The 14205-nt window shown below is 36.9% G+C and overlaps 1 protein-coding gene and 1 long non-coding RNA gene across 2 annotated transcripts; one reads left to right on the forward strand and one right to left on the reverse strand.

Annotated features, from left to right (window-relative positions):
• The first annotated feature begins 327 nt into the window (after positions 1-327).
• Positions 328-4284, forward strand: LOC135158095 (uncharacterized protein K02A2.6-like). The gene has a single exon (XM_064115381.1). It carries the CDS (start codon positions 328-330, stop codon positions 4282-4284), a length of 3957 nt encoding a protein of 1318 aa, XP_063971451.1.
• A 3614-nt stretch (positions 4285-7898) lies between these two features.
• Positions 7899-13729, reverse strand: LOC135158097 (uncharacterized). The gene is made up of 5 exons (XR_010296884.1): positions 13690-13729; positions 11596-11698; positions 10683-10817; positions 9570-9685; positions 7899-9065 (listed from the first exon to the last, which is right to left on the reverse strand). It is a non-coding gene; the product is annotated as an uncharacterized LOC135158097 (long non-coding RNA).
• Positions 13730-14205: the final 476 nt, after the last annotated feature.

The following is a 14205-nucleotide window of genomic DNA, read 5'->3' on the forward strand; positions in this document are numbered from 1 at the left end:
TTCCCCCACCCCCTTTATATCTCCCCTCTGTTATGATTGGGAAATCATAGTAATACTAAAGTGAAAGGACTTTAGATGATTTCTGTGAAACTTCTTTGTGTGAGACATCACAAGATGATGACTCAGGTAACCACACATTCCAATGAGATGAAGTACTCTGTACTACTCTCTCTATCCATGCTAAAATGAAAGTTAATTGTACAAATGAATTTAGTTCCAATAAAGTAGTCAAACTATACACACGTGTCTCTCAAGCCTCCTAAATATTGTGTAACTGGAACTCTACATGGTGTCAGAAGTTAAAAAACTGACTGTTATCTAGTGAAAATGGATGGCATGCGACCACCAGAAGCCTTTTCTCTACAGGGCAACATCACAGATAACTGGAAGAGGTGGAAACAGCGTTTTGAGCTGTATTTAACAGCTAGTGGACTTGACAAAAAGGACTCAAAAGTACAAACAGCGACACTGCTTCACATTATTGGTGAAGAGGCGTTAGAAATTTACAACACATTTTCTTTCGAGCAGGTAATTTCATCGTCAGGACAACCTGTAGCACCGACATTAAAAGACTTGCTGGAGAAATTCACTGTACATTTTGAGCCACAGTCCAACGTGACTTTTGAGAGACATGTATTCAACACAAGATTTCAACATGAAAACGAGTCATTTGACCAGTTCGTCACAGACTTGAAGAAAAAAGCTAAATCATGTGAGTTTGAGCATCTTCGAGACAGTCTGATAAAAGACAGAATTGTTGTTGGAATACGTGATGATGGTACCAGAGCAAGACTACTCAGAGAAAAAGAATTGTCTTTAGAGAAAGCAATAGACATTTGCAAGGCAACTGAGATAACTTCGCAACACATTGCAGAGCTGAAGCCCAAACAGAACATTCATGCAATGCAGGCGACATCGATGATTAGGAAGACATGCCCTAAGTGTGGAAATAAGCATCCACCCAGAAAATGCCCTGCATATGGCAAAGAATGCCATACCTGCAAAAAGAAAATCCATTTCAGCTCCATGTGTAGAGATCGGGATCGAGATGACAGAGACCGATTATCAAGGAAGGTTCCATTTGGAGGACAAACTCGCAACAAAAAGGGTCATCGCTTCAGCAAAAGCGGGATCCATGACATCCAACAGGACAGTGAAAACAGTGATGCCGACAGTGAAGAGTTCCACGTCGACGCCATCAATGGAGTCCAGCAGAAAGAGGAGAAATCGAAAAAAGAATGGTATGTCAATCTCACATTTCTTTCTGACAAAAACAGGCATAAAGAAAAAGCAACAACCAAAAGTGCTCAATTCAAAATTGATACAGGTGCTCAATGCAATATACTGGCTGCTAAGGCTTATAAAAAGCTAGGGATGCCAAAAATTGGCAAGTCAAAAGCAAGATTGATGTCATATACAGAACACGTTGAAAAATCACATTTGGGAAAATGTACCCTAATATGTGTGAGGAAGAACAAATTCCATAACATTGAGTTTGAGGTGATTGATAGAGATGCCCAATCCATACTTGGACTTGAGTCATCTGAATTACTAGGTTTTGTAAAGAGGGCAGATTCAATCAAAGATGATAATTTGGCAAATCAATACACAGACGTGTTTGAAGGCCTTGGATGTATGGGGGAACCACAGCATTTAGATGTTGATAAATCAATCAGTCCAACAATCCATCCTCCAAGGAAAGTCCCAGTAGCAATAAAACAAGGTGTGAAAAATGAGCTCAATAGAATGGAAGAAATGGGTGTGATAGTAAAGCAAACAGAACCAACACAGTGGGTAAGTTCGATGGTCACAGTAGCAAAGAAAGGGAAAAATAAGGTAAGAATATGCCTAGACACTAGGGACTTAAATAAAGCAATAAAAAGACCACACTACCCGATGAAGACAATTGATGACATTACTGATAATCTAGCCGGCGCACAGATCTTTAGTACATTAGATGCTAATTGCGGTTTCTGGCAGATTCCTCTTGATGATGAGAGTTCAAAACTTCTCACATTTAATACGCCCTACGGCAGATATAGATTTCTTAGATTACCATTTGGAATCAACTCTGCCAGTGAGATATTTCAAAGAATTATGACCGATATGTTTAGCGACATAGAAGGTGTAGAGGTTCTGGTAGATGACATTCTAATATATGGCCCCTCAGAAAGTGTCCATGATCAAAGGTTGAAGCAAGTACTAGAAAGGTGCAGAGAAAAATGCATCAAACTCAACCCAGACAAATGCCATATCAGGCAAACACAGGTCACATACATGGGACACATAGTATCTACAGAAGGACTAAAACCAGACCCAAAGAAAATAGAGGCAATCACAAAGATGCCTACCCCACAGAGTAAAAAGGGTGTTCAACAATTCCTAGGAATGGTAAACTACTTAGGCAAGTTTATCCCTAACTTGACAGAGAAATCAGCACCAATTAGAGTACTACTAGAAAAAGATGTGGCATGGCACTGGGATGACAAAAAAGAAGCAAGTTTCAAAGCGCTTAAAGAAGCGGTAACAAATGCTCCAGTGTTAAAGTACTACGATGTAAGTAAACCAGTCAAGTTAAGTGTAGATGCATCGCAAGCAGGCACGGGCGCAGTCCTACTACAAAATGGACATCCAGTGGCATATGCGTCAAAAGCATTTACCGATGCTCAGACACGATATGCCCAAATTGAGAAGGAGCTAGCCGCGATTGTATTTGGTTGTAAGAAATTTCACCAATATATATTTGGACGCACAGTGGATGTAGAAACGGATCATAAACCACTTGAAACGATATTCAAGAAACCACTGCATGCTTCCCCACCGCGACTCCAAAAAATGCTCCTCAATCTGCAAAAATATGATCTGCGCGTAACATATGAAAAGGGCGTCAACCTTTTCATATCCGACTGCCTCAGTAGAAATTTCCTAGCCAATCAAAGTGATGATGTTGATGTGGAAGAGATACCCATATGCATCATTGACAAACTTCCCATCGCAGACGAACGAATGAAAGAAATAAAAGATGAAACTAAAAAGGATGAAACGCTACAAAAGCTCCGTAAAGCAATCCTAACTGGATGGCCAAATGAAAAAAGGGAAGTCAGTGAAGAAATTCGACAATACTGGGAGTATAGAGAACTACTAACAGTAGAAGATGAATTAATATGCAAAGATGCGCGAGTGATAGTACCAAAATCACTTAGAAAAAAGATGATCGGAAAAGTACATGGTCATGCACACCAAGGAATAGAAAAGACTAAGAAATTGGCACGCGACATCATGTACTGGCCCGGCATGTCAACACAAATTGCAGACATAGTTGCTTCATGTGAAATATGCAACACATATAAGCAAAACAATGCAAATGAACCAATGATTGGTCACACAAAACCAGACCAACCATGGCAAAAAGTAGGCTCAGATATCTTAGAATTAAATGGAAAGTACCATTTAATACTTGTAGACTATTACTCTAGTTTCTTTGAACTTTGCGAACTAAAAAACATGACAACATCAACAGTCATAAAGCACTGCAAAGAGCATTTTGCTAGATACGGGATACCGAACGAATTTGTATCAGATAATGGACCATGTTATGCTTCGAGCGAATTTAAGAAATTCAGCCAGGAGTATAAATTCAAACATGTAACTAGCTCCCCTGGATATCCCAAATCCAATGGGAAAGCTGAAAGCGCTGTCAAAATAGCAAAAAATTTGCTGCGCAAATCTAGCGATATACATCTAGCATTGCTGCAATATCGCAACACACCGTTGGAAGGTTTAGACGCTTCTCCTGCCCAACTACTAATGGGACGAAGGACGAGAACACCCCTTCCAACAAACAAGAGGTTATTAAAACCTAAAACGCAACAGAACATCAACACAACGCTCAAGAAACAACAAGAGAAACAGAAAATGTACTATGACAGAGCAACACATTCTCTCCCCAACCTGGTTATTGGAGATGTCGTTAGGATGCGAAGTACAAGAAATCCTAAAATTTGGCAAAAAGCAATCGTTGTGAGGATTTGTAAAGAGCCACGCTCATACATTGTACAAGCTGAAGGCGTAGACTACCGTCGAAATCGTAAAGACCTCATTAAAACAAAAGAAAGTCTGAATCCATTACATCAAAATGATGAATACAATAATCAGACTCAAACTCCTCATGACAACCCACCAAATACCCCTCAAAACACATCTCAAAGCACAACCCAGCCTAAGCAAGGTTACACTACTAAATATGGCAGACATATCAAACCACCAGAAAGATATGGGACATAAACTATAAAAAAAAAAGGGAAAAGAGAAGGGAAAGTAAAGTGATTAAAATAATTCAATGAAAGTTAAGTTCTGCCTGACCCAGCCAAGTTGAGCTTTGTTTACTTTGTAGTTATTGTTATTTTATGTATAATGTAGTATTAGACTATTATTATTTTATTTCTTATTTTGGAAATTATTTTGTTGTAAAAATAATGCCTAAAAATGTCTAGAAGGAAGTATGAGTATGACATATTATTATTATCTGAAAAGTTAAATGGACACTGAATTCAGCCATGAAGAACCCTATGGACGATATACAGAAGAAATTTGAACAATAAATATTAAGAAGAATAAATTGGACTCTGATTAACGAATTCTATCTCATGATAAATGTATGCATGTTTATGTTTTACCAATGCTATGTTTATATAATTCTTTATTATTATATTGAAGAATAATCTTCTATGTATGCTCTTTTATGCATCCTGAGTGTACAATCATATACAAATCAAATTTGTTCAATGTTGAAATGAAATGAAATTTTAATAATCACAGCATCAAATTTCTTTGAAGAGGATTTAACAAATTGTATCTAAAAATCATATTGATAATTCTGAATTTTTAGGTTGTGAAAATTCATAACTGAAAAGGGGGATGTTATGATTGGGAAATCATAGTAATACTAAAGTGAAAGGACTTTAGATGATTTCTGTGAAACTTCTTTGTGTGAGACATCACAAGATGATGACTCAGGTAACCACACATTCCAATGAGATGAAGTACTCTGTACTACTCTCTCTATCCATGCTAAAAGGAAAGTTAATTGTACAAATGAATTTAGTTCCAATAAAGTAGTCAAACTATACACACGTGTCTCTCAAGCCTCCTAAATATTGTGTAACTGGAACTCTACACCCTCATCGTCCACCAGCTCTCTCTTCTTCTTTCCCCTTATTTTCTGTCTCTATCCATTTCCATATTCCAATTCCCCCCTCTCCCGTTGATTCTCGATCCTAAATTTCTTCCCCTCTCAAATTTCCTATTTTTTTTCTCTTTCAACTGTTTCTCCTCCATATTTTTTTCACCCTTCCTCTCCTTCCATCGCAATATTATTTTCTTATTTTCTCTCTGTTCCCCCTTCCTTTACTCTCCCTATGAATTCTTAGTTTTCTTCTTCCTCTTGTCACCTTACCTTTCGGTCCCGCTTCTTTAAAACAAGGAGATAAAGAAAATTAAGAGACAATATGTTATCCTGGGGAAATGGTTGCCCGTCCAAAAATTGAACAAACTATTTAAAACAGCTTCTAATAAATCTTTTATCTATCTATGCCTAATAGTGTCGAGCTGTTCCGGTCATATTTATTTTTATCATTCTATTTCCATCTATTTTTTTTTTTTGGGGGGGGGGGGGGTGAAGGGGGGGGGGGGCTCCCGACACTTGTTTCAGATGTGAGTAATAATGACTATTCCAAGTTGACGTGAATTCTACGAATGGCTTGGGCCTACGAAACGAAAATGTATGGAATCTTATTTTCCCACCTAAAATATCATGAATTGACTCTCTTCTAATTGCAAAAAAGAGGTTTTCATGGTTATTGCAGTAAATTCGAAAGATCAGCAACGATTTATGACACGTGCGTGATTTTTGATTAAGCCACCGTGGCTTTATGAATGCACCCGAACTTCCATTATAGATGCGAACCACAGTTCAGAACAGTAACCCGAACTCTCCGATCCGACAGTCAATATGAAGGCACGCATTTGTTTTGGTCGTAGAGGGAGTTATTTAGAATAGTTTCTTCGGTCTTTCGACAGAACTTAAGACATGCAGGAAAGACGAACAAAAGAACGGTGGCGTCAATGGGCCTTTGATGGCGGCCGTTCCTTTGAAGACAAGGGAACGTTGGGCGGGAAAGCTGAAGCAAAAACCCGGATGCGGTAAAGACGCTATAGAACGGTGCATGGACTTTTGACAAGCTCCCTAACTCCGGCCCAAGGTATGCAATTACTTAAGTTATTTATATTTCCCTGATATAATGGAAACCATGAAACTTTCAATTTTGCTTAAAAAACAGTTTTAAATCGCGATCTATAAAACGCTAGTTCACTATACGTTGGCTGTAGGTACGGGGCCCCATCCCCTTCAGTCTATGTATAGTGAGTGGAGCCAACGTAGTTCAGCGGAACAACCAAAATACAGAGACTGAAGCTTTTGGTCTAGGTTAGGACGCGCCCATTGGACATCTTAATTTCTCACCTTTGCCAGTCTCATTTTTCTTTAACAGGTCATAAAAACTGGGTGATGATTGAGAAGGAGGGGCATGCCGGAGGAGGTCTATCTTTCACTCAAAACAGACCTAACTTATATTTTTCTTCCCCGTCGCTCGGCTTGCTCCAGTCCAAGACGGACGACGATCGAGCACGTAAACAAAAGGGAAAATGAAATATCCGACTGATATATTTATCAAAACTTACACTATATGTACAGTGACCCGAAATTTGTGTGAATTCCTTTTTAATTTCACACTTGTGTCTACATGTATGTGATAGAAGGCTGGGAACAAAATGTAATAAAGTAAGAAAAACTAGCCATCATCGAAAGTTCCTGAACGGGGACAACTAGAGATGTTTTATTTTTTCTTTGTGGTTGCTTTATAAAACCAAGGAATGAAACTCAATTAATGATAACCTCCATGATGGGACGAAACTGTTCCCGAACATCTAACATACAATGAGAGAGAGAGAAAGAGAGATAGCAAGAGGGGGGTTATTCTGGAAGAAGGGGGGGGGGGTAAACAGCCTAGGTCTACACATTGTATTTACATTGGATGAAAATATGTATATCCAAATTATTTGACAAGGAACAAATAATTAAATTCATCAATTCAATCACACCACCCCCTCCTCAATGCCATGATTCAAAAGATTATAATATTGTTAGAAAAAGTGGAGGAAAACATTTTGTATCACATTTGTCCATAATATTTCAAAAAGGTTCTTTTTTGTTGTTGTTGCTTTCTTGGCAATGTTAAAAATATTTCCAAAATATCAAAATTAGCAATTTCATAAAACATAGATCCATAGTGTTGAAGGTGTGGCAATTATATGGGGGGGGGGGGGCGAACAAGACTTGATGTTTTTCTTGGTAATATTTTATGTAACAATCAAGAATATTTTCCTTTATGGGCCAAGAGGGATGGTGCAATTGTAGTTTTATAGTCGGAGGCCAACCTAAAGGTTAAATCTTTTTTTTTCTGTCAATTAAAATAACAGTCACACAAATCAGACATCTCTTTCTTAATAATTCTCCTTTCTTTCTTTTTCTTCCTCTTCTCTCTCCCTTTCTCCTTTTTAAACAATTTAATTCTGAATTATATATTTAAAATAATTTAATTTGCAATTGAGAATGGGGAACACTCATCACTTATTAAGAACAGTTTTCTTCTCTCAATTAAATTACGGTCACGCAACTCAGACGTCTCTTTCTTAATACTTTCTTTCTTTTTCTATCTCTTCTCTCGCAATTTATCCTCTTTTAAACAATTCATTTCTCATTGAATTATATATTTAAAATAATTTTATTCGCAATCACTTATTAAGAACAGTCAGAGTGACAGTCAAAAGAACTCGTTATGAACCATTATAATACTTTGAATTTATTTTATCAAGTCATATTTTAATTTCAATTCTAACAGTATCCCATACCCTTATATGCGTATTGAAAGATGTGATTGAATGTTGAAAAGGTCCCTTTTCTTTTAAATCAACATAACATTACCATTGGAAAACGTTTTGCAGATGGCGAATTGCAAGGCATCCTGTTTGGTAATGCAGGATATAGATTGGAACTATGGCTAATGACACCAGTGTGAGATCCACAAACAATGCTGACAGATCATATAACAGACTTGCAATATGAACATGTATAAATAAACTTTAAAACTGTTCTTGCACAGGGATTCCCATCAAAATTTCAGAGCCTAAATTTTTATGTTGCATTGCAAGGCATTTGTTCAAATTCTACCGCAGTATTGAATGAATAACATTATCTTCTATCTACTGAGATGAGAATAAAGTTCAAGTTTAACTTTCTCAATCCTGAAGAATGTAGTCTTTGTCATTTTTTTGTTAAAAATTATGAGGCAATGACATCAACAACTTATGCCTAGGTCACATTCGCCAGCCGGTGGCATTATGGCGAGTCGAAATCAACCATTTTACTCATCCTTGTACCAGCTTCACGTAGGTGGTTCGTATAGTAATACATAAAACGACTGATTTCGACTCGCCGTAAGGCCACCAAATGTGACCAAGGTATAACTCATTTTCATATTACTTGCTAAAATATATGCTTTTGGAAATTTCTAAAGTTCAAGGTGATTTACTTCATATTCTTAAAACAATATTCAACAGGTTTCCAGTTAAAAAAAAAATGCAGAGGAAGTTGCATTGTTCAATGTTACTACAGATTTCCATTAACAAACTGCTGCAAACAATTGTGGATAATTACAAAAATCAACATGGATGATTTTAAATGTTTGCTGCATAGCTTGCTGCATTCTGAGCGTCTCCTGCTGAACTTGCTGCAGATCCATGCTCCTGGTAATTGGTGTGCTGGTCATAACAGCTAGAGCACCTTCTCTTCTCTTATGCTGGGTGTCATCTTGGCGTCCTACACAATCAACTAGACCCCATCTACCCTGGATGTCAATGGTGCCCCAGATTAGCTTGAGGCTCCGCATCAACCTCCTTTTCCTCCTCTGGCTTTCCCATGTCCAGAAGCAGGCTGCCTTATTTGAAAGCTGCACATCAAGAAAAGAATTTTTGACTTAACTTTAATTACATCTTCAACCATTCCGCATTGATTTTTTTTAAATTGACTTACTATGATTCAACATTTTTATTTCATTTTGGAAATCTTAAATCATTTAACAACTCTGAACGAAAATCCCTCAATCTGGCAATAGTAGTTGAAGCTACTTACTATTCCTTGCTTAAATTTTCATGAGGAAAGAAAAACTATCCCCTTTAAAATTCAGATTTAATTAATTCAAAATGAATGATAGGAATTCTATGGGTTAGGGATAATTATTCTAGGTTTTAAAAAATCTGAATTTTTCATTGTAAACCAGTTTGCCTATTTCTATAGGGAGAACCTTCTTGTACAAATTTCAATCGAAATTATGCTCATTTTTTTCGAGAAAATGAATGAAAGAATATAGCAAAATTAATACAATGATCCTTAGGTATATATATTTTCAACTTTGTTATGCATTTGTGTGATAAATCTTTTATGTAAAACTAACCAGTTGCTCAGATGCCCCAGTCTCTGTCTCCTGGCCATGGACCCAATGCTTGGCCTTGTCCCTCATGGCTGCCAGCACAATCTCCATATTTGGCTTCACTTTACCAAACTGTCCACCTAAAGATTTAACAAAGTGCAGTAATGCCACAATTATAAATGTTCTCAATGCAAACAGGGATCACATCAGAAGGATCTTAAAAAACTATGAAGGGTGATTTTGACTTGCCTCACCCCAGGCGCAGATCCAGGAATTTCCAAAAGGAGGGGCACTTTTGTCCAGAAAATGATGACAACCAAAAAAAAGGTCATCACTTGCATATATACATGTAAACGGTACTTTCAACAATTTTTGGGGGGGTGTACCCCCCCCCAGATCTGCGCCTACCTCCCCCCCCACAAACACAGGGGATCTAGGCCAAAGAAGAATCTGTCAATAACAAATTTTGAAGTCACTACACACAGAACTGTTCAGTTATGAAGTTTTCCACAAATGCAACAATTTAATTACTGTATGACTGAAATAGACAAAGAAGAATACTTGTTTTTTAATTAGTATTTAGCCGTGACACCAATCCATCCTTAACCCGTTGAGGATCATGGGGGTACATTTGTAAGTTTCGAAATTTATGCATCCGCCATTGCGACATCAAAAGATAAAAATATTAAACACACAAATTTGCCAACGATCTCTGGTGAATTTTTACATTTGACCTAACCTGATCATTGTCACTCCCAAATATATATTTGCCAAGTTGAAGTTGAACAATCAAAGGGTACTTTATTTATCACAGGAACGATGTATATTCAGGTGAACAAGGCATGCCACCTTTGACCATGATACCCTCAAAATAATTAAAGTATAATCAATCCTACATGCATTCTTGGACAAAGTTTGTAATCAAACAGTTCTTTATTTTAAGAAAGACAGGATGGCCAGACAACCCCGAAACCTGTCCTCGGACCCACCTCCGGTGGGTGGATGTAAACAAATTCTAGATATTTTGGATTAGTTGCATGACAATTACAACAAAATAAAATTTAAGAGATAGTGATCTTTAATTCTTCTTGATGCATTTAAAATATATTCTTAACTCTTATAAATAAAAATACATACCAGTCTTTGTCTGATTCCTAGCATAATAATTCACTCTTTTGTTAGATCACTCCAAGACCACCTCAGGTTGGAGGCAGTCCAACCTGGGCAGCCAATAGCATCTCCACACAGGCTCTCTGTCTGGTTTCTGCAAACCTTTATTAAAATGCAAACACAACCAAATCATAAAATAGGTATGTGCTATATATTAATTGAAGAGACACTCTGCACTTTATGTCAAGAATGTCTAAATTTATTTGACAAAAATTCTCATTTCATGGCATATAATTAATATTATTTATCTACTTTGTAAGTTATCAAAATTTAAAATTGCAATATATTAATGTAACTAGAGTTCAAATCAGGAATTTATAAGAAAGATGTGTTGTACTCTTTCAGTTTTATTCCATGAAAATCTAAATCAAAACTTGTAATCGTAAGAAAATAAGATTTCATCATTTCCAATGGACATATCAAAGAAAAAAAAAACAAAAATCAAAAAAATTTTTCAAAGAATTGCAAGAGGTAATTAAATGAACTTAACTATTATTGATTCAGGTCTACACAATCACTAGCATAGCCAGGTGAGATTAGGTACATTTTCTATTTTTATTATTATTATTATTTTTTTTTGGGGGGGTGTATAAATTTAATAATCAACATGAGGATTCTTACTTACTATATGCCTGAAACAATTTTTTTCCTTTCTATTCAAGAAGATGAAACCTTTTTTAAAAATTGTAATTCATAACTACTTATGTTCGACATTATCAGGCAGTAATGACTTCTTCTTCTTCATAAATATTCTTTTTACTTTGAGAAACTTTGCATTGCCAACATTGATTACCAACATAAAATATAAGCCTGTCTATAAATACTTAAATTGGTAGCAATTAGAATTTTGGCTAATTTGAAATTAAGCTGTATATCTTACCCTTTTACATGGTGATTGCTAACCGACAGCCTTGTGTGGTTTCTTCTCAAAAAGCCACACATGCACTTGAGTTGCTCCAGTGTATATACCTCAACTATTTAAGCTGTTAGATATTAAATGAGAAAATAAATAATCCTATTAGAGAGTCACAAATTAAGACTAGATAAAGTCACACAAATATTTGCATTGAGATTACTTTCAGTATAAATTATAAAATATATACTACTAGTAATATGTTTGTGGTGATTTAAACCATTACCAGGATAGGACATTTTGATGGTTGATTCCAATTGTTGGACTTATTACAGTGATTCAAACTTAACAGAAGAAAATTAGCTCAGTACAAACTGGAAAAAAAATATTTGGATTGATCATTGAAATTCCCTTTCAGATGATAAATAACCTAAAGGGATTTGTTCATTTCTTCAAAATAATTTAGATATGCAAATTTATATGAACTTAGAATATCCAAGTTCCAAAACTGCAATTTTTTAATCATTTTTTATTTTCTATCTTAAACAAATAATCAATGATGCAATTGAGACCAAAATCAAAATTCTAGCCCCTTAAAAACCATAGTAATGCATGTTAAATACTAACAATACAACAATCCCATAGTCTCCATTCAGCCCCAAAATAACATTATATGTATGATTTGTTTCTCTGCAAGAATTTTGTTATGAAGGATTTTCAAGATTTTTACTTTAGTGGTCATCAGATCATTAATTTCAATTAATTGAAATAAATTGCAAAGTGTTAGATTATAACAAGCTTTAAATTGAGACCAATTTTTAATCTCTAGCCACTGTATAGATTCACGTTCACTGGCGTACATTTTTTTTTTTTTTTTTTGGGGGGGGAGAGACTTGGGGCCATGGGGTAGACTATGGACCCTCTAAAATTTTCAAAAACAAAATAAAGGGGATAAAAAAGATTTTGATTTTTGTATTAAAAAAAAAATGTAAAAATTTTGGATTGCTCAGTTTTTATTAAAAAAAATTTGCCCCCTACGCCCTTATCAGTTTCAGGCCCCCTCAAAATTTTTGGCACATTGCGCTAAGTACTGTTCATGATAATGATGTCGCAATTTCATGTGGGGTCACCTATAGCAGATCCAGGGAAAGGGGGTCAATTGGTACGAGTGCCTCCCCCTATTTTATTTCAATTTTTTAAAGGGAAAAATTAAAGCCACCATTCAGAGTTGTCAAAATTTTTGAATCCAAGCACTGCACTGTCAAGCTCGTCAGGGGGGGGGGGGTAAAAGAGGTATTCAAGCTCGTCAGGGGACATGGGGGGGGGCAAAAAAGGTCTTTCAAGCTCGTCAGGGGGGGGGGGCAGGGATACGTCTTTTGCATGGGTGGTGGTTCGACAGGGGGGGGGGGCAGACTGCCCCCCCTGCCCCCCCCCCCTGTAGGTACGCTAGTGGCCTACATTCAACATGTACCTCACTCAGCCTCAGGGGCTTCGCGGTGGAGCCCTCAAACTGACTGACTGAAGTCTCATCTTCTTAAGAAAAAGTTAACTTAGATCTAGAATGTTGATTCTATGCCTAAAGTTAGATCTGAAAATTCGATCTAACTGTTGTAGGCCTAGAAGTAGAATCTAACCAACTTCAATTCAACTTGTCTGACTTGGTGACGACCGACAGAGACGGTGGTCCAATTAAGTTTGCAACTTTGCATTCAATTCTAACATGAAAAATTGATATGAACAACATGAAATTCTCATGTACTGATACTAATCATAATGTAGAATGTGTGATCATAGCAAGAGAAAAACGATAAATAAGCTTTCCAAACGTGTCGATGCAGTTGGTGGTTTCAGCTGTTGGCGCACCAAGTGCGACCAGCGCGGTCACATCACCATGCCGAAGCTCCGGCGGCAATAGACATGGCCGAGACGTAGACCCCGCAGGCGCTTGCGACACAAAAATGGAACGATTCAAACGTGTAAAAAAAAATTCGTGAATCTCACTTTCACGGTGCGAGCACGGATTCAAAACAATACACAGATATTTTCGCAACTAATTAATCGACTTATAGTGATAAAAATAGCAAATATCAACACATTTCATTAAAAAAGTATCAAGCTCACCGTTCTGTGGAGTCTCCATGATTTTTTCACAGCAGCAGATACCGATCGCGATATCGGCTGATATCGGCGTTCATCCTCGTCCAAGTTTATTCAGACTAAAAAACTCTGGCAACATAAAAAACTCTGGCAAAAGTTTGCCAGAGTTTTTTTGCCATGAAATTTTGACCGAATTTGAAACTCTGGCCAAAAACTAAGGTTTTTGCCATAGAAAAACTAAGGCAAAAATAAGTCTGGCAAAAGTTTTATGCAACGGGGCCCTGGGGGGCGTTTCATGAAAGGATTTGTCGGACGTTTTATCCGACAAGTCCCATTTGATCCGACAGTTACCATAGCAACAGTACCTCCCAGCCAATCAACATCAGAGAAAGATGTCAGATCTGACAACTTGTCGGATGAAAATGTTGATGAAACACCCCCCTGGCTACAGGAGGGATATACGGTTTAACTGTAAACATCTGGTAGCCTAGATTGATATTTTGAGGGAGATCTGCACGACTAAAAGTAAGAATCACACTC

This window comes from Lytechinus pictus, unplaced genomic scaffold (assembly GCF_037042905.1).
Source record: "Lytechinus pictus isolate F3 Inbred unplaced genomic scaffold, Lp3.0 scaffold_30, whole genome shotgun sequence".
NCBI lineage: Eukaryota > Metazoa > Echinodermata > Echinoidea > Temnopleuroida > Toxopneustidae > Lytechinus > Lytechinus pictus.